This window comes from Vigna angularis, chromosome 9 (assembly GCF_016808095.1).
Source record: "Vigna angularis cultivar LongXiaoDou No.4 chromosome 9, ASM1680809v1, whole genome shotgun sequence".
Lineage (NCBI taxonomy): Eukaryota > Viridiplantae > Streptophyta > Magnoliopsida > Fabales > Fabaceae > Vigna > Vigna angularis.
In genome coordinates, this window is record NC_068978.1 from 28891216 (window position 1) to 28918763 (window position 27548).

The 27548-nt window shown below is 34.0% G+C and overlaps 3 protein-coding genes across 4 annotated transcripts; all 3 read right to left on the bottom strand.

Annotated features, from left to right (window-relative positions):
• Positions 1 to 651: 651 nt before the first annotated feature.
• On the bottom strand, positions 652 to 1334 carry LOC108347006 (40S ribosomal protein S17-2). Its single transcript, XM_017586097.2, has one exon. The coding sequence runs from the start codon at positions 1224 to 1226 to the stop codon at positions 819 to 821; it is 408 nt and encodes a 135-aa protein (XP_017441586.1). The 5' UTR covers positions 1227 to 1334; the 3' UTR covers positions 652 to 818.
• Positions 1335 to 3755: 2421 nt separating this feature from the next.
• LOC108347144 (non-specific phospholipase C4) lies at positions 3756 to 7392 on the bottom strand. Its single transcript, XM_017586292.2, has 4 exons — positions 6712 to 7392; positions 6123 to 6532; positions 5870 to 6040; positions 3756 to 4120 (listed from the first exon to the last, which is right to left on the bottom strand). Exons 1-4 carry the CDS (start codon positions 7320 to 7322, stop codon positions 3789 to 3791), a joined length of 1524 nt encoding a protein of 507 aa, XP_017441781.1. The 5' UTR covers positions 7323 to 7392; the 3' UTR covers positions 3756 to 3788.
• A 4783-nt stretch (positions 7393 to 12175) lies between these two features.
• On the bottom strand, positions 12176 to 26829 carry LOC108347739 (3-hydroxyisobutyryl-CoA hydrolase 1). 2 transcript variants are annotated; one of them, XM_017587172.2, is made up of 14 exons: positions 26606 to 26829; positions 26221 to 26301; positions 25588 to 25656; positions 23596 to 23659; positions 22296 to 22375; positions 22118 to 22201; positions 20998 to 21082; positions 20437 to 20522; positions 19620 to 19741; positions 14008 to 14077; positions 13810 to 13908; positions 12904 to 13005; positions 12784 to 12825; positions 12176 to 12656 (listed from the first exon to the last, which is right to left on the bottom strand). In XM_017587172.2, exons 1-14 carry the CDS (start codon positions 26636 to 26638, stop codon positions 12516 to 12518), a joined length of 1158 nt encoding a protein of 385 aa, XP_017442661.1. In that variant the 5' UTR covers positions 26639 to 26829; the 3' UTR covers positions 12176 to 12515. The 2 variants fall into 2 exon arrangements, with proteins under 2 accessions (XP_017442661.1, XP_017442662.1); XM_017587173.2 differs by having other exon boundaries at positions 14017 to 14077; positions 26606 to 26826.
• Between the last annotated feature and the right edge of the window lie 719 nt (positions 26830 to 27548).

Consider the following 27548-nt stretch of genomic DNA (forward strand, 5'->3'; position numbering starts at 1 on the left):
AAATGAGATTGGATTCGGAAGTAAATTTTTTTAATCTGTCACGTCAATCAAATCCTACACTAATTCTCATAAACTTTACTTCCAAATTCATTCTCACTTACCTCCAAATTGACTCAAATAAACAACAAAAAAAATTATTTTTAAATCCTCTCAAATCTCCTCAATTACTCTTCCCTCAAATCCACTCACTCTTCCCTCAAATCCACTCAAGTGAACAAGGCCTAAATGAATAATCCGAATATTCATTCCACTAAGCAAGATCTATCACAACTGCTTAAAATCCTTATTGCATGGTCCTGGATTCATGCCATTGCAGCGAGAATAAATTGGGGGCGCTCAAAAAGGGTTGTTAATCTAATCGATCGTGACTATCTTAAACTGGGAAAATTATTCACATCAACCACGAGTACTCAGTGAGGTAATGATTTTTTTCTTGACCCTCTCAAAATTTAGGAACTTGGGTAATGAAACCATAATTTCAGCGATCATATGCTTCTCTTCACTCTAGAAGAAAAAATCCTTTATTTTAAGATTCAATACTCGAATGCAATTAGGGTTTACTCCATTCCCCCAAATGATCGAAAATTACCACACCACAACATTCCATTAATTAAAATTAAGAGTAAAAGCAGGAAGAAAAAATAAATAAAATTGGGAAGAACAGATGGTATATAATTTGATATAATCGAAAAGCTAGAAGTGGGTCTGACTTAAAACAGCGACAGTACCAACAACGTAAAGGAAAAATAGGAAGCGAAAAGCATGAATAAAAAGCAAAAGAGAAATTCCTTATCCTTGGTGTGACGACGGAGGAGGGATCAGTACCTCCTGTTGAAGGCGAAGGTGGGTTGGACAGGGACAGGGTCGACCTGGACGATGCCGGAGACGTCGTTGATACCGAGGGAGTGGAGCATTTCCATGGTTTCCTTATCGACCTCGATGTGGTCGGTGTTGATGGCGGAGATGTCGGGGACGAAGTCCATGCGGCGCTCGCGCTCCTCCTCTTGCAGCTTGAGCGAGATGCCGCGAACAGGACCTTTCTGGATGCGCTTCATGAGATGGGTGGAGAAACCTGCGATCTTGTTCCGAAGCCTCTTGGAGGGGATGATCGCCACCTCTTCTAGAAGCTTCTTGTTCGTGTGAAAGTCCAGCGTCATCCGAGAGTAGTAACGCTCGATCACTTGCCGTGAAGATTTCTTCACCGTCTTCGTTCTCACGCGCCCCATACTTCTTCTTCTTCTTCTCTTCTTCTTCTCTTCTTCTTCTTCCGCTTCTCTCTGCGGCTTCTCTTCTCTTCTCTGCTCTTCTTTCGCACTGCTCCTTAAAACTTAGGTTTTCATCATTTATCCTATAACTTGGGCTTCCTCTTAACTTCCTTTTTTTTTCATTTTGGGCTTCAGCTGTACTCCTGCACCCTATAATTTCTTTGTACACTCACCACATTTTTAAAATGATCATTTTATCCTTTTTGAAAGTAATTTTTAAATTACATGTTGTGAAATCCAGAGTAAGTCTTTTAGAACTCCAGATTTGGAACAAAATTTCTCAAACGCATAAAATACATTTTAAAACAAAATTTTCTTTCAAACAAATTTATTATACACTAATAAAAGGTATTTTAGACATTTTCTGTTAAAGTAGGGGTGCAGTTAGTATGTTAGTAATTATGGAAACGTAGGAAGCAATAGCCTATTTTGTTTCTCCACGTAACCCTTTTCATTCTTATGACACTCCCCTTACAATTTTATTTTTTTTAAAATCACTTTTACTTTTTTCTTAACATTTTTTGGATTAAAAGTTTCCGAATAATATAATTGATTATTATGAGGTTAATAAATCCAAATTAATTATATAAGAAAAGGTACATTCTTTTCCCATATTTTGATTGATCTAGGTTTTTTGTTTTTTAAATATAATAATTAGATTATTTAGTATTATACTAACAAAATATGTGTCACATTCATGGTTTTGATTTTTAATTTTTTAATTTTTTTAAATTTCTGAAAAAAAAAATTCTTCTATGACGTGTTAAGTTGCTATCGCGTCTTAAATCAAATCATTATTCAAATCTTAATTCGATTTTTTATTTATTATTTTAATTTATTTCAATAAAACTGAACAATTTTATTTATTAAAATTTAATTTAATTTTTATATAAATGTTATTTTTTGAAATAAAATTTAGTAAATATTAAAACTTTTAAAAAGATTAAGTTTATTTAAGGTTCATTTCGGATGTTTCTATTTGTATAAATTTGTATTAATTAGGTTTTCGTATTTTTTTTATCTCAATTAGGTCTTTATTTATATAAAGTTGAGTCAATTTTAACCTTGTCGTTAATTGAACTGTAAAGTTGTTGTCTTATGGCATGTTGATTGTGCAATGGTTAAGCACGTGGTAGTGGAACATCACACTCCTCTCAGTCTGACGGGTGGTCGACCTAATGGTCGGCCACTCGGTCTAGTGGTCGGCCTGGTGGGTGGTCGGCCTGGAGTTCGACCACTCGATTTGGTGGTTGGTCACTCAACTTGGTGGTCGGCCTGAAGTTCGGCCACTCGGTCTGGTGGTCAGCCTAGTGGGTGGTCGGCCACTCGGCCTAGTGGTCAGTCTGGAGTTCGATCACTCAGTCTAGTGGTCGACCTAATGGGTGGTTAGCCTAGTGGTCGGCTTGGTGTTCGGCCTGGTGGTCGGCTTGGTGTTCGGCCTGGTGGTCGACCACTCGACCTGGTGGTCGACCACTCGGCCTGGTGGTCGACCACTCGGTCTGGTGGTCGACTTAGAGTTTGGCGACTCGGTCTGGTGATCGATTGATCTGGTGGGTGGTTGACCACTCGGTCTAGTGGTCGGTCTCCTAGCACCACCAAGCCGACCGACCACCATACCGACCATTAGGCCAACCACCAGGCCGAGTGACCGACCACCAAGCCGAACACCAGGCCGAACACGTCTAAATTGTTTTCCATTCCTACTTAATATAAATCCACATAATAACCGCATAATGTGTCACGTCTTAATTAAAGGATACCTCAGCATTCCACCTCACAAGAAAGTTAACACCGTTCATAACAATTAACAGCAAAGACATTATTGATTCAATTTTACCAAAACAAGGATCCAATTGAAAACTTTCAAAATACAAGGACTCAATTGATATGAATTTGCAAAAATAAGAACCTCCAGAATGATTAAACCTTTATTTAAATTTATATTTTATATTAAATTTTATTTAAAATTTGTTTTAAAACTTTGAATATATTCATATTGATATTTTATTACATCAAACAATATATTGTATTTTATTTGAACTTATATTTCATATAATTATATATAAATTTATACAGATTTATAAATTTATATTTAAAATATTTTTATAATATGTTTATAATATTATATATTAATAATTGCTATACAAATGTTAAAATTATACAAATGTTAAAATTAGTTTAAAAATAAAAATTTTATAAATTCAAATGTAAAATTTTAAAATAAATTTAAAATTCATATTTTTTATTATGATATCATAATTATTTAAAAGATATTATTTGAATAAAATTTATTGTTATCAAGGTGGTAAATTCTCCATAAACCTTTACCTGTAAACACAACATTTTAACTTTAACCATATTTATAGCAAATTCATGAAACTATAATCAATATATAGTTTTGTTATTATCATTATTTTTATCATCCCTTACAATAATAGTCAATTAATTAAGTAGCAAAAGAGGAATAACAAATATATTTAATAGAACATATAATGAGAGAAACGTAAAGTTGATATTGGATATTCAATCTTTACACAATATACAAGACAACATCTTGTGCAAGAAAGTTTTGGATTGTGGTGCTGTGTGTGGCTTTGCACAATGAACAATTTCAGATCCATCAATTCTACTTTCCTTTGCTTTCTCACACTCATTCAAGAACGTTTGAAACGCACTTTCACAGTATTTAACTGCCTCTGAAACAGTTAAATTCTGTGTTAGTTTCGGATACGTACTCTTATTATGATCCCCATTTAAAGTTGCTGTCAAGTATATCAGTTCTTCTTGAAACTCACTCAATCCTGCATCTTCTTCGCCACCACCCTCTCGTAGTTTCATAGGATCCGGCAATTCCACTTAAATTCGTAATACAAATAGTCAAAATGGAAACAAAAATTATTCATCATTTTAAGTCTAACTCAACCCTACAAAACTAGTTTGTAAGATAATGATAGTAGAAACGAAAAGAATAATAATATTTTGACAACATTTTTTTTTACAATATTTAAAATTCATCACGTGTCATTCTGTGATTAGTTCAAAATCACTCAACAATCAATCATAATTTTAATCATTTCGAACATTCTTATTTCTGTAGGATCGTCTCAAGTAGGTCCTCGTATTGTAAATGTTCTTGATTAGGTCCTTTACTGTAAAAATTTGAATCAATTTAAACCTTGCCGTTAGTTTCATACTAACATCGTTAAAGGAGGTGACACGTGTCAGTTCGTGGTTTTCTTGAATTTTTTAATTATATTTTTATTTTTATTATTTTTATTTTTAATTTTTATTTTTTTAAAGTAAAATTTAAAAATTCCACGTGTCAAACTGATAGTGTGCCACGTGGCAATGGCAGTGTGACATGGCACTAACAGTGCCACATGTCATTGTCAGGCCACGTGTCATTGCATTAGTCTCAATTTGGTCCCTGTATTTTTATTATGTTGCAATTTGATCCCTGTATTTTTATTTTGTCTCAATTTAGTCTTAATTTTAAAATTAAACAAATTTTTCCCTCCTCAAATTCAAACAAAATTTAAATTGTATATAAATCTTAACAAATATTTTTATTAAAATTATTATTTTTAATAAATATTTTTAACAAGATTAAGTTTAATTATATTTATATTTACTTAATCATATAAATGTTAATTATTTTATTTAAATATATCTATAAGGGTTTAAAAAAAAAGAGTGACATAACATGCTGGTGTGAATTTTTGTAGTGAAAGTTTCCATGGAAAATCATGAAAGAAGAAACTACCTTTAATTACCGTTGTCACAAAAACTTTCTCCAATTTTTTATTGAAAAAAAAAGTGAAATTTCACATTAATAATTTGTTCAATGAGCTAACTCGTTTAAAAAATTCACACCACCATGTTATGTCACTGTTTTATTAAAGCCTTATAGGTATATTTAAATAACATAATTAACATTTATATGATTAAGTAAATATAAATATAATTAATCTTGTTAAAAATATTTATTAAAAATATCAATTTTAATAACAATATTTGTTAAGATTTATATACAATTTAAACATTGTTTGAATTTGAGGAGGGAAAAATTGTTTAATTTTTAAAATTAAGACTAAATTGAGACAAAATAAAAATACATGGATCAAATTGAGACACAATAAAAATACAGGACGAAATTGAGACTAATGTAATGACACTTGGCCTGACAATGACACGTGGCATTGTTCGTGCCATGTCACACTGTCATTGCCACGTGGCACACTATTAGTTTGACACGTGGCATTTTTAAATTTTACTTTAAAAAAAATAAAAAATAAAATAAAAAATAAAAATATAATTAAAAAATTCAAAAAAATCACGAACTGACACGTGTCACCCCTTTAACGGTGTTAGTATGGAACTAACGGCGAGGCCTAAATTGATTCAATTTTTCACAATAAAGGACTTAATCAGGAACATTTACAATATGAGGACCTACTTGAGACGATCGTACAGAAATAGGGATGTTCGAAATTATTAAACCTAATAATTATAAACATTAACATTAACGAATTAAAGAATGACACGTTGATTGTGTTAAAATATTGTCAAAATATTGTTATCCAAACAAAAAATAGATATCTGACCTGGACAATCAGTACGTGGAGCGGTGAGAGATAAGAGATTTTCGAATGTTCCAGCCCATGCATCACGCTTTGTCAAGAACCGAGGAAGATTGAACATTTTCTTCACAGTAGCTGGTATTGATGAATGTTCATACTGTGATGTTGGGAATGGCCCAGAAGGTTCATGCAACACTGTATACAACATAAATAATTAATTACTACAACAGAACATATTTTGAGACATCACCAAAAGCCAAGAATAAATAGATCATACCTTTTCCTGCCTGAATCCATGGAGAAACAATGATGGTAGGAACCCTAACACCAAGTCTATCAAACTGAAAGTTGAATGGTGGAGGACCTGCAATGTCATCTGGGTTTGGAACTCCATCGACAGGCGTTGGCACATGATCATAGAACCCTCCATGTTCATCATATGTTATCACAAACAATATTTCATTCCATTGAGGACTTCTTCTTAGTATCTCGTACACTTCTTTCACGAACCTTTGTCCCTCTGCAACATCATGCGACGGATGGTCGTCATTTGCAGGTAGTGATAGCAAGTCAAAATATCTTTGCTCAATCACCACATAGTTTGGCAATTTCCCTTCTTCACAATGCTTCTTGAACTTTGGATCGAACAAATGAAAGTTGTCTATGTATTTCACTTTCCTAAGGTTTCTGAAATATATTTTTAATATTAGTAACAATAAATAGAGTAAAATTATCTTTAAATTTCATTAACAGAAACACTCAAATCAATTTTAGTTTACATCGATATATTTTTTAAAAATAATTATTTTAATCAAATTTAACTATACTTAATTTTTTTGCAATTAAATAGATGAAAAGTGAGTTACCTATAAAAAAGTGTGGATGGTGGGTATTGGTAATATATTCCAAAACTGAACCCATTTTCGTCCAAAGAGTCAAATATAGTCTTCTGTGGCAAACCTCCAATAAGTTTCTGCGTATCCTGAGTGGTCAACCCATACGACGTCGCAGAGTGCACGTATAGCCGGTTCGGTTGGGTCGGACCGGGAACCGAAGCAAACCACCGATCACACACCGCAAACTCCTTAACTAACTCTCGATAAACCGGTAACAGATCCGGTTTGTACCCGTTCATCACTGTCTCCGCGGTTGACCCCTTCTTTTGCTTCACCGAGTTTTGGGCGAACCCGTCCATTGTCGGCGACACTTTCTTCGTCGTCGAGGACTCGCTCCACGGTTCACCGAAAACTTGTTCGTACACATCCTCCATCGTGTGACCCGGGTCCGGTTCAACAAAATCAGACTGGTCGGAAAAATAAACCCGGTTCGAGCCTGGCTCCGAGGTGGAAATTGGGTTTGACTCCGAACCGGTGACCCCGTCGATTTCCGGGTTGAGGGACTTCATCCAACCCAACATGTGGTCAAATGAACGGTTTTCTTGAACCAAAACGACGATCGTTTTGATGGGGTAAGACATGTTTGATTCTGAGATTTCTTGATGTAGTGTTGATGAATTCTCAAATGGGGTGACAATAGAAGCTTTTATAGAGGAGAAGGTGAAATATATATATATATATATATATATATATATATATATATATATATATATATATATATATATATATATATATATATATATATATATATATATATGGTTTAGCTAACTCACACCTATGTAAGAATTAGGTAACGATTCTTTATCTTTTACTTTGAAATTTAAGTGGAAAATTGATTATGGTTCAATTTGACTTAATGATAAATTTTTTATTTAATTAAATCATGCAATGATTTATATGGTGTTATTTTTATTGTATATTCTCTGTCAAATAGCTTGTTTTAATTTATTTATTTTCCATTATTTTGTAATTTTGTGTGGCTTAATTATTATAATTGTGCTTTACTTTTATTGGATGATATGATTTCTCTTTCTTTGGTTTATCTTTCTTTTCTGATTTGACAGAGAAGCTGCTTTTCTTATCTCACCACTAATTGAGGGAGAATCACGAGTTTAGCTGTGTTAATTGTTGAGACTACTATGAAAGTATATTTAAATAAATTATAAAAAAAATCATAAAATGAAAAGGTAAACAAAAATTTGAATATATATATATATATATATATATATATATATATATATATATATATATATATATATATATATCTTTTTTGAAGAAGAAAAACTATTATCGTAAGTTATTGTTATGTCTGGAATTTCTGAAAATAATATAACTGGCAGAGACTTGTATTAATTTACCCAATCCTTTATAAAGAAAAATTTATGAGTGGAGAAATTTGACCAAAGAAGAAAGAGGGAAATAGATAACTCTTTTGATTGGTGATAGATTTAAATTTCGTAATCTATTTTTTCTTTTTTCTTTTCTAGAAACGTAATTTGTTAGCTCATCTTTGTAGAGTTTTTCCATTCTAATATTCTAACATCCAATATTTTATATTGTCTTAAGGGAAAACATTTATGGCTAAAAAAAAGAACTTTATTGATGACAGGTTATTTCATAAAGATGGCTAAAAATAAACTAGGATCGTCTTAATTAAATGTTTGCACTACCAATATTGTATAATAAAACGACCAATGGTGAAAACTAACACTAAATTAATGTATGGTAATAATAAATTTATTTATAATTACTTTGATTAACTTAATAATCTTACATTATTAAAAGTCAAAATCAAATAAATTTAAATATGATTTTTTTTCTTCAGCTTTTATAGATATTTTTAAGAAGAAAATGATGAACAAATTTTAAACTTTAAAACAAACAATATATTAAATAGATAATTGATTATAACAATACCATCTTAAATTTAAAGTCAGAATATTGACGATGAAAACACTCTTAATCCTTAACTACTTTCACTATATCTAATATTTTTACTCACTTAAACATTAAGATCAAAATATACCTTTTTTATTTATTTTTTAAGATGTCTTTTAAAAATAAAATTATGAAAAATTTAAGATTTAAAACAAATAATATATTGGATGTAACTATTGTCCTTAATATATCATCTCACTGTAATTAAGGTTGGAATAGAAAATATTGCAAATTATATAACATACTCTTATTTTTATGTTATTTAATTTAATATCTTATTATACATAAATTTAATTATTTTTAAGTGGTGGATGATTTTAAATTTTATAAAAATAAAAGTGACAAATATTGTGGTTGGTGATGCAACGTAGAGAAACATAACATATTGAAACATGATCACGTATTGGTTTTGGAAGTGCTGAAGATAAACAATGACAAAAGACCACTTGATTCTAGAAGTGGTAATGTTATTAGAATACATCATCAACAATCATTCATCACGTTAGCAACGAGAAAATTGACAGTGAAGAAATTCAGAGTTATAAAAATAATATTTTGATAATTAATACTGTAATTGTACAATGACCAATTTTAGTTATCATATTCAACTTCAGCAAGACTGTTAAATTGTTTAAAGTAAATGTAATTACTATGGATATTTTATTTAATTTCCTTAAACTTTAAAACTTTGCTATATCTTGTAAATAAAGTAAGTGTACTCGTATCATCTTTTAGTCGGTCGGTTATAATTGGACGGTTAATTCTTGCAATGATATATGAGCGAGTCGTTAGTAAGATTGGACTTCGGAGGTTGGGTGACTCGCCAGCTGAGTGTCTGAAGAACTAACGCCAACAACGCCATGCTAAGCAACTATTCTCTTAAACAAATCCTCTGATTTTATATTGCGGAAAGTCATTATTTCTGAAAATTAAGAGAAAATTTAGCATGTTAACACGAAGCATTCCTCAAACATTTATAAATAAAGCTTACCAAACACCTCATCACAGTGGTTAGCTGGTCCACAACACATGACGAGTTGTCGGGAAGGAAGGAGGCAAGGGAGCTCATAAATATACCTACTTGTTTCCCTTGCACATGATCAGGCTGAACATCTTGGTGCTATCTGTAGACTCAATAAAGTAAGCCCACTCGCTCCACCACCTCAGCTAGCAATCCTATGCAAAGCATGTTACGTATTCCTCGACCTCGTCAGTCACCCACATAACCTAAAATGAACAAGAGAGATTGAGCAACCACGTCCCCATCATTAGTAGTGTTGATTTCCAACTCAATGTTGGCCTCAACATCTTCGGCAGGTACAACCTTATTTGTATCTACATTGGCCACGCTGCCAATTGAATTCGTGTCCATCTCGATTGATCCCAAAACAAGAGAAATGACGGACAATGACACAGACGACAAAGAAGTGTCGTCTGCATATCCTAAATTGTTCCTTCCCTCTAACTCCTCAAATGAAGACAATTGAACGATCGAGATTATTACCTTAAATTTGAAGAATGATTAGTCTGAAGAAGAAAGTACGAGAGCAAATGTTAAAATGATAAGAGAGGTCCACCCCTATTATATCCATGAAGGCCTCCCTTGCTTGGCACGAGATTTGAAGTGCCATGTGCCCTCCTAACAACTGCCATATTTTTAAATAATTTGAGAATTATCCAGTCAGTTAGCCGAACGGTCTAGGAGCTTCCCAAGCGGATGACCAAAGACCTTAACACTCCTAAACGTTATAGACGACAATGTCTATTCACCCAATTTCAAACCCTTTCGACAAGCATTCTAGGCTTGGGCTTGAGGACCTGTAAACTATATCACCACCTAGTCAGTCATGGACTAAACGGTCAACCCTTGAAACGACCTGTGAGCAAGCCATCATCAGTAAGATTGGATGATTATCGATTAATCTTAATGTTAATAAACTTAGAAGTAAAGTGTGATTACCCACAATTGGACCGTAATTAGGTCGTTGTTAATAAAAAAACCACTCCAAAATCTATAAATATAGGTTTGGAGTAAGTAGGTAGATTATTTGTATTTAGTCCACTAATATTTGAACTGGTAACGTTGAGCTAACTTTGGCATCACAATGCCTTGTGCAAATACCTTCCAAACAGTTTGGATGAACGATTACGATAAGACTTCAATTTGAAGACAACTTTTAGACCCTAAATATTTGACTTGATGTTAGATATTAACCTCGATCCTATATCTCGAAACAATAAGTAAAGAACTAGTTTAGAAGTTCAAATAGAAAAGTTGTGTCCAATTATCATTACCAAAATACAATTTTAACTATTCTTATGAAAGTAGAAGAATTAAAAATTTAGAGTAAGAAGGAGTTAATAAGAATAAATATTTTGAAAATTAGTTGAATAAATTATATTTATTCAATGAAATTTACACAAAAAATATATAAAATCTTTTGTTGGAGATAAAAATATATAAATTTCATTATCTCTTTGTGAGTAAATCATTTTCAAAGGGTGGTGTTAGATTCGTAATAGCATATAGTTTGGTGAATATTGAGAGGGAATTGCGGGGGATAAAGTACATTAAAATATACGTGGTTTGACTAGGAAGGTTGAAGAGTGTATAATAAAAGTTTGATCATACAAAAATCAATTACTTTTTCAAAATCATAATTGTATATTTTTTAAATAAAATCTATTACCTACATGTATTATAATTCTTAACTTTGTATTTAATTAAAATTAATCTCATTAATATGAATTAAATTTTAAAAATACACATTTTACTTTTGTTTTAAATTTTTTAAAGTGAGCAAAAGGGCTCATTAATCCGATACACAGTTGAGTGAATCGAAAAATTTTCAATGTGTTTAGAAAATAAGTTGGATTGACCTTATACAAGTTTTTAAGTGATCCATTGGGTTGGGTTGACATGTTAGGCAAATCTATATGGGTTGACATGTCAACATGTTTGGGAAGATGCTGAGAAATACCTTTTGAACACTCAAATGGGAAAATTATTTTAGAATATACTTTAGAATATAATAAACAAAATAGATAAATATTTTTATATTGATTCATTTAGCATTGGGTTATATCCAATTTTCTTTTTATAAAAAGGTTTCATCAATCAATATGGGTGTCTTGAAAAGATCAATATAACTTACGTGTTAATCCTCTGTTATATATCAGAATTGTAATAGAAGTTGGTAACGTTTTAGTTAAAGGATCTTTGCTACACTAAAGTTATTGTTCTTCAAAGTACCTTTAGTTCTCTAAACATGGTTTTCTTGTATTGACTACATTTTAGCATACTACAAGAAATTGGTCTGTTGTGTCATAACCTTTATGATGATTCATGAATAAACATGCTAATGATTCTAAAAACAATTTGAAAAATTCAACCTGAATTCGTGTCTTGTTTTATGGCTTCGTATAGAGACTTACATTTTCTATTGTACGAACAATAAAAAAATATTGTCCAAGAGTCGCATAAGACAAGAAGATCTAGTGCAAAGTCTAAGCTTCATAAAATATGATGGTCTTACACTTCATCATGATGAACATATTTAAAATAGAGATACTAGTTTACAAAAAATAGACATCATTTATTATAATCGAAATCATGACTTCTCTACAGAGTCTTTATCTCCTCCCCCATAGTTGCATTGCAACTTTTCTCTTAATAATTGTATGTTCTGCAATCCCTTAATATTTTAAAATCTTATCAATTGCAATGGTGACTATACATAAACTGCCACATAATATTGAAACATTCGAGAATCCATTGATTGGTGTGACAGTTGTCTTCAATACTTTTGGCTTGATAATATGAGAACTTTTAAGCTTTACAGCTTTGCAATAGCATATGTAGGCAGATTTTTTAACCTTTTAGGAAGTTCCATTTCTTCCCATTCTTCATCATCAAGTTTGGAGAAGTAACGGTCGACATCGCTATCGCTGAGAAGCTCCAATTTGGAAGGTTCCCACTGAAAAGGATATCTTAATGTGATAACTAAAATACAACTTTTCAAGAAAATCAATTTACGTGGAGGAATGATCATGATAAAATGAGAAACGGTTATACAAAGTCAAAGATCAGAGTAGTTAACCCACCTTGGGGTTCCTGTCCTTATCTAAAAGTATAGCCCTACAACCCTGCAGTAAAGCATAACAATAAGCAAGCCATGAAAGAAAAATAATCTAAAACAACCATGGATAAGAATTATCAGATACCTCAAAGAAATCCTTGCTGTAGTGTCCTTTTAGAATATGACAAACAATTCTATATTCAAGAACAAGGCTTGGACCAATACCTAGGAGCCGAACTTCTCTAATCTGAAAATGCCAATAGGAAAAGATAGAAGTTGTTATAATTACAATATGATATTATGACTGACTATGACTATGACTATGATGATGACGAAATGACAACAATGATTACTTGGGCAACTAGTGCAGTTGTTAGTGTTTCCTTCAAGCATTGTTCAATTGAGCCTGTATTTCAACATTTGCAAAAAGTTTTAAAAATCCATTCAACTCCTATTGTGCTTTTTTGTTTATCCTTTTCTCACTTTGTTTTTGCAAGGCCCAGTAAAAGAATTTGTACTTTTAAAAACTGTAAATAAATTACAAAAGAAAAGGTGAAGATTTCAAGCACTAACCAAGCCTGAAAAAGTCTTATTTCTATCTACGGCTTGGATTAACCTTATTCATATATTGTTGTATGACTGTTCCTTTATGAATTTCTTCACTTCGCCTTGCACCAACTTTTGTCTATTAGCTACTAGTTTTGATACAAATAAAGGAGCAAGAATAGTGATATCCTCAATATATGTTGAAACTTCGGTGATTTGATTAAAACTAATTTGGATGAGCAACTTGGGATATGAAGTTGAACTAAGTTAAAAACAATATCTTTTATGGGTGTAAAGCATTTTCTCTCCCTCCATTTTTCGACGTATTCTTATCCCTTAACTCGTTGCTATTATCTCCTCTTTATCTTTATGAATTCACTCCTTTATATATTAAAGAAAAAACACTACAAATATACTTGGAAGTTTGGAACAGTTGACCATATAAAAGAGAAATTAATTTAGAATGTATATGAAACATAACTTCTAATTCCTTCAGGACACATACCAATCTAAGAAAGATTTTAAGGCTTGTTGGAGATGCTTTCTTTAAGGTTTGAACAGTTTCAGAAATCCAATGATCAGCCTTACTTGTAGCTTCTACCTCCTAAAACAGCAAGACAAAATTCAGGTAGCTAAGAGAAAAAAGATCATCCTTCATTGTGCTGAAGAATTTTAATCAGATACTTTCAAAGGCATAACTCACACAACTTACGAGAGAAGATATTATTCCCTCGACTGATTTTCTTGAGAAGCACTTGTTGATCACATCCATCCTGCAATGAGCCACCACAAGATGTAAATGAGAAATGTACAAGACTAAGCTAGTGTGTTATGTTTCAATTATTAAGAAAGAAAACATAACACAAATCTATAATGAAAAGCAGAGGAAGAGAATTTAGGCTCCTCAAATGTTCTGAAACTAAATCAAATTACTTGACAGATACAAGGGAAGTGCGGCGGCTTCCTTGTGAGGTGGTAGAACTGTTACCACCTGGTTACACAATAGGATATCCAGTGAAAGTTGTAACTGTCACAACTAACACAAACAGATCAGACGCTTGGCAGCAATGTAACAGAGGATTCCGTTGAGTGGAGAGGTTGTTACAGGGGAAATAAATTATTATAAGGAGGGAAACAAAAAAACAATTTGGGTAGTGATTAGGCTTGAGACCTCCCAGCTAAGGAAGTTATCATTGCTAGTATGTGCATCTTTCTTTGGGTGTCATTTTTCTCCCGTTGGGCTTTTCTTAGTAGTTTGTGTATTTCTGAAATGTTTGATTCATAATCCATGAGAAATAAACCTTTTTGAGGTTGTTCAGTATACACTTGACTAATTTCTGATGAGACTCTAGAGACCGCAACACGAATTGATAGATTTTGTTCATGCAGTAACTAATTGATAGACTTTGTAATTGGCAAAGACAAAAAAACCCGACAAGAACTACATTTGGGGTCACTAGCAATGGGTTAGCAGTGTCGATTTAGGTAGGTTGTAGGAGGTCATGAGTTTAAAGTTCAAACCTCTAGTCATCAAGGTAGGGGAGAAAACTGTACCATAGGAATGAAATTCAATTAAAATGACCAATTCATTTAGTCTGGTCCATCATGAACAAATCACACTCCATTATGTAGAGAGTAGGGATGTAATAAAACCATACAATATAGAAAGAGACTAACCAAAATACAATTAGAAAAATAATAAGCAACACTCATACACATGCACATGAATACATACATACATGCATAGATACATACATACATATACACACTTTCCCAGGTATGTGTACACAAAAGCACAAAGACTCGTCTAGGATTTTTGGGCATATGATAAGAAGACCAGTAGAAGGCCAAGTAAGAAGAGTCAATTGGGTGCATTATAGCTCAATAATTAGAGTTGGACTAAGAAAGACATTTGGTGATGTGAGAAATAAAGAAGATTGGGAGAAAATATCCCTTGTGTGTTTAGACTACACATAGGGTAGTTTATTTATATTGTAAGATATGGGCCAATGCCCTTAATACAGAATAGACTAAGCCCAAATAATAAAGACACACATCTTAACATCTAACACTCCCCCTCAAGCTGGAGCATATAAATCATATGTTCCAAGCTTGTTACAAAGATAATCAATTCTAGGTCCTCGTAAGGACTTAGTGAATATGTCTGCCAACTGGTTGCTTGAGTTAACAAACTCAGTCTTGATATCTCCGGATATGATTTTTTCTCGAATGAAATGACAATCAACTTCAATGTGTTTGGTTCTCTCATGGAAGACAGGGTTAGAGCTAATATGGAGAGCAGCTTGATTATCACATATAAGTATCATGTGAGTGACATCTCCAAATTTCAATTCACTAAGCAATTGTTTAAGCCACACAAGCTCGCAAGTAGCTGATGCCATAGCTCTATATTCTGCTTCTGCACTCGACCTTGCCACAACACTTTGCTTCTTACTTTTCCAAGATATCAAGTTGCTACCAATAGAGACACAATATCCAGAAGTAGACCTCCTATCAGAAGGGGAACCAGCCCAATCAGCATCTGAATAGCAAACGATCTTTGTATCGTTGTTAGGGCCATATAGCAAACCTTTTCCAGGTGATCTTTTAATATACTTCAGTATACGAACAACTGCATCCCAATGGTCTTCACATGGGGAGTTTAGAAATTGACTCACCACACTAACTGCGAAGGAAATGTCAGGACGCGTAACAGTAAGATAGTTTAATTTACCAACTAGTCTTCTGTACCGTTCAGGATCTGAGAAAGGCTCCCCCTGATTTGGTAGGAGTTTGATGTTAGGGTCCATAGGTGTCTCAACAGATTTACAATTCATTAACCCTGTTTCCTCCAAGATGTCTAACGCATACTTCCTCTGAGATATGACAATACCATCATTGGATTGTGCTACTTCAATACCCAAAAAGTACCGGAGTTTGCCAAGATCTTTGGTTTGAAAATGATGACAAAGGTGTTGTTTCATCTGAGAGATGCCAAGATAGTCGCTTCCTGTGAGAACAATATCATCGACATACACTATTAAATAGATACATCCAGCACTCGAGTGGCGATAGAACACTGAATGATCCGCTTCACTGCGAGACATACCAAATTGTTGAACAACACAACTGAATTTACCAAACCAGGCCCGAGGAGACTGTTTTAGGCCATATAAGGATTTGCGAAGACGACATACCAATCCAGATGACTCCCCCTGAGCAACAAAGCCAGGCGGTTGCTCCATATAAATTTCTTCCTGCAAATCACCATTGAGAAAAGCATTTTTGACATCAAGTTGGTAAAGAGGCCATTGTCGAAGAGCGGCCATGGCAATGAACAGGCGAACAGAGGTCATTTTTGCTACTGGAGAAAAAGTATCACCATAATCCAAACCAAAAATCTGTGTGTAGCCTTTGGCAACCAGTCGAGCTTTCAGACGATCAATGGTGCCATCAGGACCAACCTTGATAGCATACACCCACCTGCAACCAACAACAGACTTTCCAGATGGTAATTGGACAAGCTCCCAAGTTCCACTTTCCTGTAAAGCACTTAATTCATCCATCATAGCTTGACGCCAACCAGGATGAGTTAAGGCATCACCCACAGATTTGGGAATTGACACAGAAGAAATGGATGAGAGACAAGTATAAAAAGATGGAGATAATCTGTGGTAATTAAGAACAGTATAATGGGGGGAAGGGTTACGGGTAGAGCGTATACCTTTACGGAGGGCAATAGGCAAGTCAGACTCAGTTGCGGGAGCCGGAGGAGACACATGAGGCGGCACCGGAAGTGAGTCATGAGGGAGACAATTACGGCGACTATAAACCTGAAGGGGTGGAGGTGAAGGATGATCCTGTGGTGAATGAGAGTCTAAAGAAGGAGAAGACAAAATGGGTGGAGCATCACCAGGAGGATCACAGATAAGAGGAATATCAACAGTAACAGGGAGAGGTACAGAACTAGAAGATAGATGTGAAAAGTAAAAAGAAGACTCATCAAAAGTGACATCAGCAGAGATAAAATGACGATTGAGGGAAGGGGAAAAACACTTATAGCCCTTTTGTGACCGTGGAAATCCTAAGAAGACACATTTGTGAGACCTAGGGGACAACTTATCAAGACCAGGACTAAAATCATGAACAAAACATGTAGACCCAAAAACTCGAAGAGGTAGTGGATGCAGAGGGTCTTGAGGAAATAAGATAGAATGAGGGATTTTGTTCTCTAGGACGGAAGATGGCATGCGGTTGATAAGATAACATGCCGTGAGAACAGCATCACCCCAAAAACGTGAGGGTACTTGACCATGAATGAGAAGGGTACGAGTTGTTTCAATAAGGTGTCTATTCTTGCGCTCCGCCACCCCATTTTGTTGAGGGGTATAAGCACATGAGGTTTGGTGAAGAATGCCATGAGAAGCCATAAAATGTTTAAACTGTTGAGAAAGGTATTCACGGCCATTATCACTGCGTAAAGTGCGAATAGAAACCCTAAACTGAGTTTTTATTTCATTGAAAAAAGGTTTGAAAAATAGAAAACAACTCAGAACGACTCTTCATGAGAAACAACCAAGTACATCTGGAATAGTCATCAATAAAGGTAACAAAATACTAAAATCCTAAAGTTGACTTAACACGACTAGGTCCCCAAATATCAGAATGAACCAATGAAAAGGGGGATGACGCTCGTTGTGAAACACTACGAGGAAAGGAACTACGAGTATGTTTACCTAACTGACAAGACTCACACGACAAACTTGATAATTTGGACAGACTCGGAACAAGTTGCTGCAGTTTGGCAAGACTGGGATGACCTAACTGAGCATGAAGAAGGGATGGTGACTCCATGATTACGCCAGCATGTGGAGAAGGGCTGAGATGATATAGACCATGAGACTCACATCCTGTGCCAATCATGTGTTTCGAACTCCGGTCCTGCAACCAAACAGAATCTTTGGTAAAAGAAATAACACAATTAAGGGAACGAGTTAGACGACTTACGGACAATAAGTTAAACGGAGACCCAGGGACATAAAGTACATTATCAATGGATATGGAGGGAAAAATATGAACAGTACCAATACCACGAGATGAGACTCTAGACCCATCAGCCATCGTTACCGAGGGTAAATTAACCGGACATGACAAGGAAGAAAACAAGGACTTGTTACCAGTGATATGATCGGTGGCGCCTGAGTCAAGGACCCAAGATCCGAGAGAGTGAGTCAGACCAATAAAAGGAGTACCTGTGCGTGTAATAGAAGCAAATGTAGTGGAACTAGAGTGCTGACGGTCCTCATACCATCTGAGAAATTCCTGAAAGAGTAAAGGGTTATTTATGGGATTTGATGTAGGATGGTCTGCAGACGGTGATGGGAGAGGTGGATCAGAATTAGCCATTGCTATAGGTCGAGGAGGATGTCCATGAAGCGCATAACATCTATCAATTTTGTGGCCTAGCTTGCCACAGTGGTCACATTTTGGACGTCCTTTACCTGATTGGCGAGACTGACTCCGATCATCAAGTTGGGCAGCCATGGAGAGGGAGAAACCCTAAAAATTCAAAGTGCTCTGATTGACGCAACGACCACAGATCCAGAAAGAGGGCGAGGAGGCGATCACGGCGGTGCTGATCGGCGGTGGAAACCTCCGGCGACGCGCCGGCACGCGCGGCGGCAGCGGCGGCAGCGGCGACTCTTGCGGCGGCGCGTGGAGGCGCGTGAGAGGTCCGATCGCCGGGATCTTTGTACGACGGTGGTCGCCCGGCCGAGACGCTTCCGATGGTGTGGTCGCCGGTCGATTCTGGAACTCCGGCGGCGGCGGCGGCGGCGGCGACGACGGCAGCGGTGGTGGCGGCGGTGGCGACGGCAGCGGCGGCGACTGCGACAACAGCAGCAGTGATGGATGCCGGAGACCGTGGAGTTGACTGGAACTATTCCTGTGCTCTAGATACCATGTGAGAAATAAAGAAGATTGGGAGAAAATATCCCTTGTGTGTTTAGACTACACATAGGGTAGTTTATTTATATTGTAAGATATGGGCCAATGCCCTTAATACAGAATAGACTAAGCCCAAATAATAAAGACACACATCTTAACATCTAACAGGTGAAATCATGAGGTACAACCTAGAATTAAACCTCAAGATTTCGTTCATGTGACTGACTGCCCCTAGTGAGAATTGACTTTGGTTGCTGCCCCTGTTGTTGTGAATGCTAAATTATCCATCTATCTATCGTCCAAAGGCTTTGATTGTTTATGTATGTTTGTGTATATACTACATTGTATTTATTTTATATGCATACCAACCTGTAATAAACACTGTCGTCTTTTAGGAAAGGTTGCTCTGAGTACTTATCGATAATAGCAGACACTGCATTTGGATCACTGGTTTCTACCTTGCATAATGCTTCTTCCAATAAAGATAATTTCTGCGTATAAAATGATTATAAGAGGGGGAATTGAAATATAACAAAATACAATAAGAAAGAACTATAATGCATTATAAAATCATAATAATGTTCCAAAAGAGTATCCACCATAACTGATTGAAATCAGAAGTTATATTGAGACAAGGTTTGTGTAATCTTTAAAAAATATCTCCAAGTACCTAGCTAGGATAAGTTTAAAATTATAATATGGTTTTTATTGTAATTTTAAAATAAGTGAGTAAATGCATTTAAAGAGAAGACAGGAGCAATCCCAAAAACAATTGACCCAAATTGAAAGAAATTTGATTCTCAACTACTCACGCTTAATCTGTTAGAGACCAAACAACAGCTCATAAAATTAAGGGCATTACTTCAACTGCCGCCTTACTCAGCAGGTGCATTCACTCCCTCAATCAGAGGGTAATAAAGTTTGACACCAAATCCGAAAAGAATCTCTAACTTCCTACAATTGATCCATATATATTTCACGACATACTTTCAATCCCAAGATTAGATTTTGATAGGAAAACAATCTCCAGGTCAGATTACATTTGGTTGACCAATTTTATTTCAAAACTGCAGTAAATTTTTCAGTGATTTGTGCACAAAATTTTTACGACTAAGTTTAGGCAAAGTAAATACAGAAGACACTACTTGCCAGAAAGAGCCCATAATTACAGTGGCAGGTGGCATACCGATGAAGGAACAAAATGTGTTGCAAGACCACAAGCAAGCATTTCTGCACCATTCAACCTAGCACCTGTAAGACCAACATATTCTCCTGCAATTTGTTTTCCAATAGAAATGAGAAAACAGGGGAAAAGGTCTGTTTGAGAATGCTTATAAAAGGTCAAAATAGCAAGTTTTCACACAAAATAGTATCACAAGTATTCTTTCAAATTGCTTTTCATTTAAAAATTTGAGTTCACATAACTTCTTTTAAAAATTTTCAAAAGAAATGGTGAAAAACATATAAATCCTTGAATCATATCAATAATAAAAAGTACATAGATTCGGTCACGTATAGTAAGATACAAATTCATTTAAGATATGGATCGATAGATAGCCAAAATATATCAAAATGTTCAAATTGTAAATTAAAGGATTATGATGCCTGTGCTAACATGCCAAACGAATGTAGGACTTACAAATGGTGAGAACAATTAAAATATAGAGAAATTAAGTAACCTTAATATAAAGGATACCAATTAGGACTAATTATATTTGTAGAAATTTCTGAGATAAAGCATTCATACCAAAAAAGCCAGGCAGTCTTGACAAGAAATATGGCACACCTACATCAGGAAAAAAACCCAAAGCTGTTTCTGGCATTGCAAAGACCTGAAAACACTAGAACATATAGGTGACGAAGTACAAACAGAAAATTTAGGTAAACGACTACTTGGATGCTTAGATGTAATCAGAAAGGTGTACACCGAATCTTCCTTGCTATCACCATTTTTTGTTTTGGATAGAAAGCAAATTCCTTGGTAAAAAGAAGATAAGTCTAAAACTAACAAGAAACACATCCCCATACGTGCTCAAGGCAGATGTCTGTACTTCAAAATAACTGACCAGCATACTACTGAAACTTACACAGATGCTACCAGGTTATATCTGTTAGAGATCAAAGGTCAACATCAGATTACTCCACCTTTGTGTGGGGTAATCTATTAACTTGGAGAAGAAAAAAATAAAAATAACGCTGCAGCAAAGAGAGGTGCTGGCTGCAGAGGCTGAATACAAAGAAATGACGAAAGGGGTGTGAGAGATAATGTGGCTAAACAAGATTGTTCAAGAACTTCATTTGCCTATGAATCTACAAATTGAACTATAATGACAATAAAGTTGCAATTACATATAGCACAAAATGCCATACAGCATGCCAAACTAAGCATGTGATGATTGATAGGAAATTTATAAAGGAAAAGGTTGTTGAAGTAATCTAATGGTAACTTCAGCCTAAATTTAAATATGCCATTTGTCACAACATTGGGCAGAAATTTAACCAGATGGTAGCTTCGGCCTAAATTTGAATTTATTGTAAGGAAGTTGGATGTGATGGATATCTTTGTACCAACTTTGGATGTATAGAAGTTGTTAGGATATATTATAAAACAATTTAATTCTAGAACGCTTAGGGTAGATATGATCAGTTTTTTTTACTGATCTTATCCCTTTTTGTTTTATTTTTCCTGACTTACCTATATCTATTTTTTTTTTTTTAATTTGAATTGTATTTAGATTGGTTAGAAAATCTATGACCAAACTCTTCCCATAAATCTCAATCTTTTCAAAGTTTAAAGATTATGAAATAAAATTTTCTATCTTCCTTGAAACTACATTTACATAGTAATGCTCTCAACAAAAGAGTACCGTATTCTCTGTAACAACACGAAATCTTCCATGTACAGAAGCACCAGCACCACCTCCCATGACAATTCCATTAAGAATGGAAACCTTCAAATGTTTGCAAACAAAGGTAAGAAAAAAATGTATGTATATCAGTCATAACGCAAAAAAGAAAAGGTATATAGTAAACAAGAAGAGTTACCTGGGGCTTACTATATGTTGCCATAACGTAATTCATTGTATATTCAGTACGAAAAAATTTTGCACCACTCTTCCATTCACCTATTTTCATAGAAAATAAAAATTAATAATTTTGCATTAAAATTAAATACAATATTTGAAAATTCATTTAGAATTATTGAATTTTTATACTATGAATGAAGAATTTCAAAAATCAACAAAATATTCTACATAATATAGCCACCCTCTCATAAAGATTATAGAAATTGTTACAATACAATGTACCAACAGGGTTTTTTTTTATTAATTCAGCCTAGGCATGAAGCCTTCACATCACATGTATACAATGTACCACGAAGTTACCACAAGGAAAGACAAATAAATTTATTAAGGAATACATTAGAGAATGTTAAATGTAATAAAATACGTGGCCTTGGCCTATTCTTTTGTATCCTTTTGTATTTGAGACACACACACACACAGTCAAGTTTGTTGGACCTATCATGTCACCCGCGTTTCCCTCTACTCCCACACTCAAGATGTCTAGTCCTCAACTTAAGGAGGTGTGTTAGACTAGAGATATGACCAAATTATGATATAAATGTGGGTTCAAACCTTACTTGTTAAACCAATTTTGCAACGTTGAATTAGGCTTAAATTCTACTTTCACAAGAAGAAAACAATAGGAATCATTTGTGTGCTTTCACCCAACATCTTAAGTTTCTGAAATGGCTCATGATAAGTGATAAGGAATCAGTTATTCAAAATTGTTTGTATTGAACCATGTTGAAAGGATAATTGTCAAAACAGGTTACAAAGGATGGTACTGCTATAGAACCATGTTGAAAAATTAGAAACCGAGAAGGAATATAATGAATTTCATGTATTTTGTACAAGAGTGTTCTTACTTATAAGGAAGGAAAGATACAATAATAAGGAACAAAATCAATATCTAATCTAATAATGGGAAACATAATCAAATCATATCTCTAACATAATCAAATCATGGCATCTGAGGCTCGACTTGATTCAAAAAGGCTTGAAGCAAAAAATATGAATATTATTGATGACAATTCTGGCCATGGACGTTTAAAAGTTCCTTGCCTGCAGTAACTAATAATCTTAATGCCTAGTAATCTACAACAATAAAAACATTTACATGGGACTAACAACAGCTCATAATTGGCAAAATAAAATTTATAAAACTAAAATATGATCAAATCAATAAAAGAATGTAATATGAAATGATATTGTAAAAGTCTAGGACAATATATATTATTTTCAAATTATGTGATCCATTAAGAAACCAAAATAAAACATACCTTTACTTCCTTCACGAGCAACGGCTGCCACATCACCACCAGCACAGAAAGACCTTCCATTTCCCTGATATAGGTAGAGTCAGAAAAAACAATATTTTCTCTTTGAAAATAAGAAAAATTTTGCTCAACAAAATTATAATTTTGTTCCACCCATAACTTCTCTTTCTAGTTGTTAAAGTAAGAATACATGAATTTACATACATTACATGAATTGTTTGAGCAATAGAAGTTTGTCACTAAGCAATGAGTATGTAATATAGAAAGCTACTTGCATCCTCTCTTATATTTTAAAAACAAAGATTCAAAAAAAGATAAAACTGGAATATTTAGAAAAATGGAAGCCCTGAAAAAGTATTATCATTAAGGAACAACTGGCGACACCAAAATTCATACAAAGTAGCTGTTTTTATTACTTCTTGGTTCACCTATCATAACTTCCCAACAAAAATACTACAGATTTTCACCAACAAATAGTCATTATAGGCAGAAAATTTTCAGCAAAAACACCAGAGAAGACGTAAAAAATATATTGACGCAAAGAAGGTTAATGGTTAAAAGCTTCCCTTTAAAAATCCAAGTACTCAGCAGCAACCACTTACCAACCAACTAGTTTCATGATTCATGCAGAAAATCTTCTTCAAATTAATAATTTAAATTCTCAAAATAAAAGTAAACTAAAGGTTGTCAAATTCAAGACACTAGGGAATATGTGGGGGGAGTACACTTGAGTCACTTGACCTTCTACTATTGGTATAAGGTTGCCAAGATTGACTCATACGAAGATGACGTTATCTGAAAAAAATTAATATTTCATGTCTTCCGGTGCCTAAACTGCTAAATGTAAACAGTATATATCCTAATACTCAACATTACAAGTGCATATAAAGCAAAACAATAATTACTATCACACCAATTTTACAAATATGTACAATGTTTCCAGCTAATTCCAACAGTATCCTTTAAGTTTTAACTTTACAAGGTAGTGACTGTCTTGCACTCTTGCCCCCTTCACTTTTGTCATAATCCGTATGAATGGTTTTATATCAAATAGGCCCCTTTGAACTATGGAAATGCAATAGTGCACCCTCTCTTGTTCAAACTTTTCAATGATCAAACTATAGATTACATGGCAATGGAGGAGTGCAAGTGTAATGAAGGTGGAGTAGTACGCTAAGTATTGACAGCAATCCCTTTGACAGCTATGCACTATTGTAATGAAGGTGTGGTAGTACACTTATTTAATTTTTTTCATAACCACCTTTTTTCCCTTTATTTAAATTGTGTCTGTCTAATTATTACAATATAAATGTTTATAAACACAAGTTTTAAAGTTACCTTTCATGGAAATACATGTGTATAATGCAGATAAATTAATATTGACATGATGAGATAAATCCATATTGTTTGTTAAGCATTTTCTTTGGTTCCTTGGAAGTTCAAACAAATGGGAAAATTGCCTGAAGATCATCAAGCATTTTAGGGTTCCATACGTTATTAGAGAGGGAAATAGCTGACAAACTTGTTGTACATGGTATTACTCTTTAGGATTTAGTTTGGTGGGTTGATTTCCCGTCTTTTGTTACACGGCACTCTTTTAGAGAAAGTTTTGGTCTGTCAAACGGTAGAACTTTTAAGTTTTAGTGGGCTCGATTTAGTCCTCACTCTCTTTTGTTTCTTAATGATATTTTGGTCTGCTAGGGTGCCAAATTGGTTGGTATTAAAGTTTTGTATAGTGATATACCCTTGCACACCTACTTTAATCTTTTTTTAAAAAAAAAATAGTACCTACAAAATTTAGAATATTTTAAGAATCACTTTAAATTATTTTTAGGCGCTAAACAATATTTGAGGACCAAAGGACAGATTAACTTTTTTAGAGAATGATATTCTTCAGCCAACCCTTTCAGTCCAATTCCAATAGCAGGTTGTTTTGTTCCCTTTCCATAGAATAAAATAAAAGTCTACTGAATTTGCTCACTAAAAGGAGATTACCTTCACGACAACCAATTTAATATCAGAATTTTCCTCATCCTCAGTAAAAACTTCAAGCAGACGTGAAACCTACAACAATTAACAAGTAGACAGAAAAATATTGCAGAAAAAGTAAGAAAATAGGAAATTGGAATTGTACTTTTTTACTCCTTAAAACCTAATGTATGGTATCAGAGACATAATTATCTTTTATGTTGAGCCAACCTAATGTATATGGGAGCAGCAAATAAACAATCAGAAAAGACATAGGCAGTGCAAGAAATAATCAATAATATTTTTAAAAAAAAATATCAATTCTCATGTCAACACACAGTTTCAGGCGTTTTATATTGAAAATTCCTAATCAGTGAAACCATATTATCGAATTCCTTTAGACTATCCAGATGCTCTAAAATGAGGAACTTACTTTAGAGGGTACAAATGTAATACCAGTCATTGATAATAAAATCAACAATCAATTTGATGTTCATGTACATAACAAATCACGAATTTGTTGAAAAAAGACCCACTTATTTGATTTTGCTTTCATCAACAACTGAGATTACTTACTCTGCCCTTTCTCACTTCGGAAAAGCAAATCCACTCTACAGTAATTGCTCCAACGCAAAAGACAATTCATCAAATAAAACGTACCATATAAAAAGAGAGGGCATTCAACTGCTTAGGCCTGTTTAGGGTCAGAATTCTCGCATGTGATTTACGCTCCACCAGAATCTGCCAAACAAAACGAAAAACAGTTAAAATAAATTTAAAAAGAAAAATTGAAAACAAAAATATCATTTTACTAATGTATCAAACTACAACAATAACAAGGAAAAAGCTATGATACGGTTAGTCTAGGTGTTTTTGGTGCTTAGTTGAAACAATTTCACTTCATTAATCGTTGCTTACCTTCAATTCAAATGAAATTCACAAAATATTCAGAACAAAAAGAAGTGTTTTTTCTGATGCAGGAAAATGAAGTGAAGTTTATGCGGAACTTCTGAATTAACACACACGATAGAGAATAGAGAGAGACCTGTTGGTGATCGCTTTCGGAGAAGGAAGCCATAATGGCAGCCAAGGGAAGGTTGCTCCTGGACCTTTTCCTGTGTTCCCGTGGAAGAACGAGAGAGAACCCAAAATGTGGTGGTTGGTGCCTTTGTAACTAAACCATTTCACCACGTGCCTGGCACGCGACTTTTAATATTTTTATTGATTTTCCTTTGGTTACCGCCGAGAAAAGCTGCGTCTACGCTCTCTTTGACGTTGTGACTGCAAAAACATTTCTTATACAATTCCCGTTGTACCGTTCAAAACCTCTTCGCTGTGTTCATGCGAGATAATATGAGAAAGAGCGATTCAATAAATTTAAGAAGATTTAAGGATAATTTTTTTGTTGTATTTTTAATGGATTTTGAGGTAATTGAGAGTAAATTTAGAAATAAAATTTATAAGAATTAGTGTAAAATTTGATTGATGTGATAGATAAAAACATTTGTTTAATGAATAAAAATTAAAGATTACTAAAATGTCCCTAGATATTAATGTAATATAAAATTATATTTGTTAATGTTATATTTAATTATAAAATAAGTTCATAAAGAGTAAAAATTAACATTAATTATTAAAATTAATTTTAGTATTGTACAAAAATAATTTAGCATGTCACCGATTGTTTTTTTATTTTATTTTAGTTTCTTTACAATTATGGAGAAAGAGAGCGAGAAAGGGATTTATATAATTTAACAGTAGCATTTAGGATTTTTTTTAATAATTATTTTTTTTTATCCTAATTGAATATGTTAAGAGGAAACTCTAAATTTAATTCCATTTTTCCATTGGGGTTTCCTTTTTTTTTTCACGTATCATATTTGGGTTGGCTTGATGAAGCTTGCGACAGTGTTTCTTTCACTTTCCTTTGACTTCGCACACTCTTCTCCTTCAGAAACAAACCTAAATTAGGGTCGCGTAGGGGAAAA

Bases quoted from the DNA above. Each gene is read 5' to 3' on its own strand.
- LOC108347006 (XM_017586097.2), bottom strand. From the start codon at position 1,226: ATGGGGCGCGTGAGAACGAAGACGGTGAAGAAATCTTCACGGCAAGTG.
- LOC108347739 (XM_017587172.2), bottom strand. From the start codon at position 26,638: ATGGCTTCCTTCTCCGAAAGCGATCACCAACAG. The intron at 22,202-22,295 runs GTAACTCTTCTT...AAACATTTGAAG, and splicing joins CAACATATAGTAAGCCCCAG to GTTTCCATTCTTAATGGAAT. The intron at 19,742-20,436 runs GTATGCCACCTG...TTTTATACGCAG, and splicing joins CACATTTTGTTCCTTCATCG to AAATTATCTTTATTGGAAGA.
- LOC108347144 (XM_017586292.2), bottom strand. From the start codon at position 7,322: ATGTCTTACCCCATCAAAACGATCGTCGTTTTGGTTCAAGAAAACCGT. The intron at 6,533-6,711 runs GTAACTCACTTT...AATATATTTCAG, and splicing joins CCATCCACACTTTTTTATAG to AAACCTTAGGAAAGTGAAAT. The intron at 4,121-5,869 runs GTCAGATATCTA...TACGAATTTAAG, and splicing joins TCCACGTACTGATTGTCCAG to TGGAATTGCCGGATCCTATG.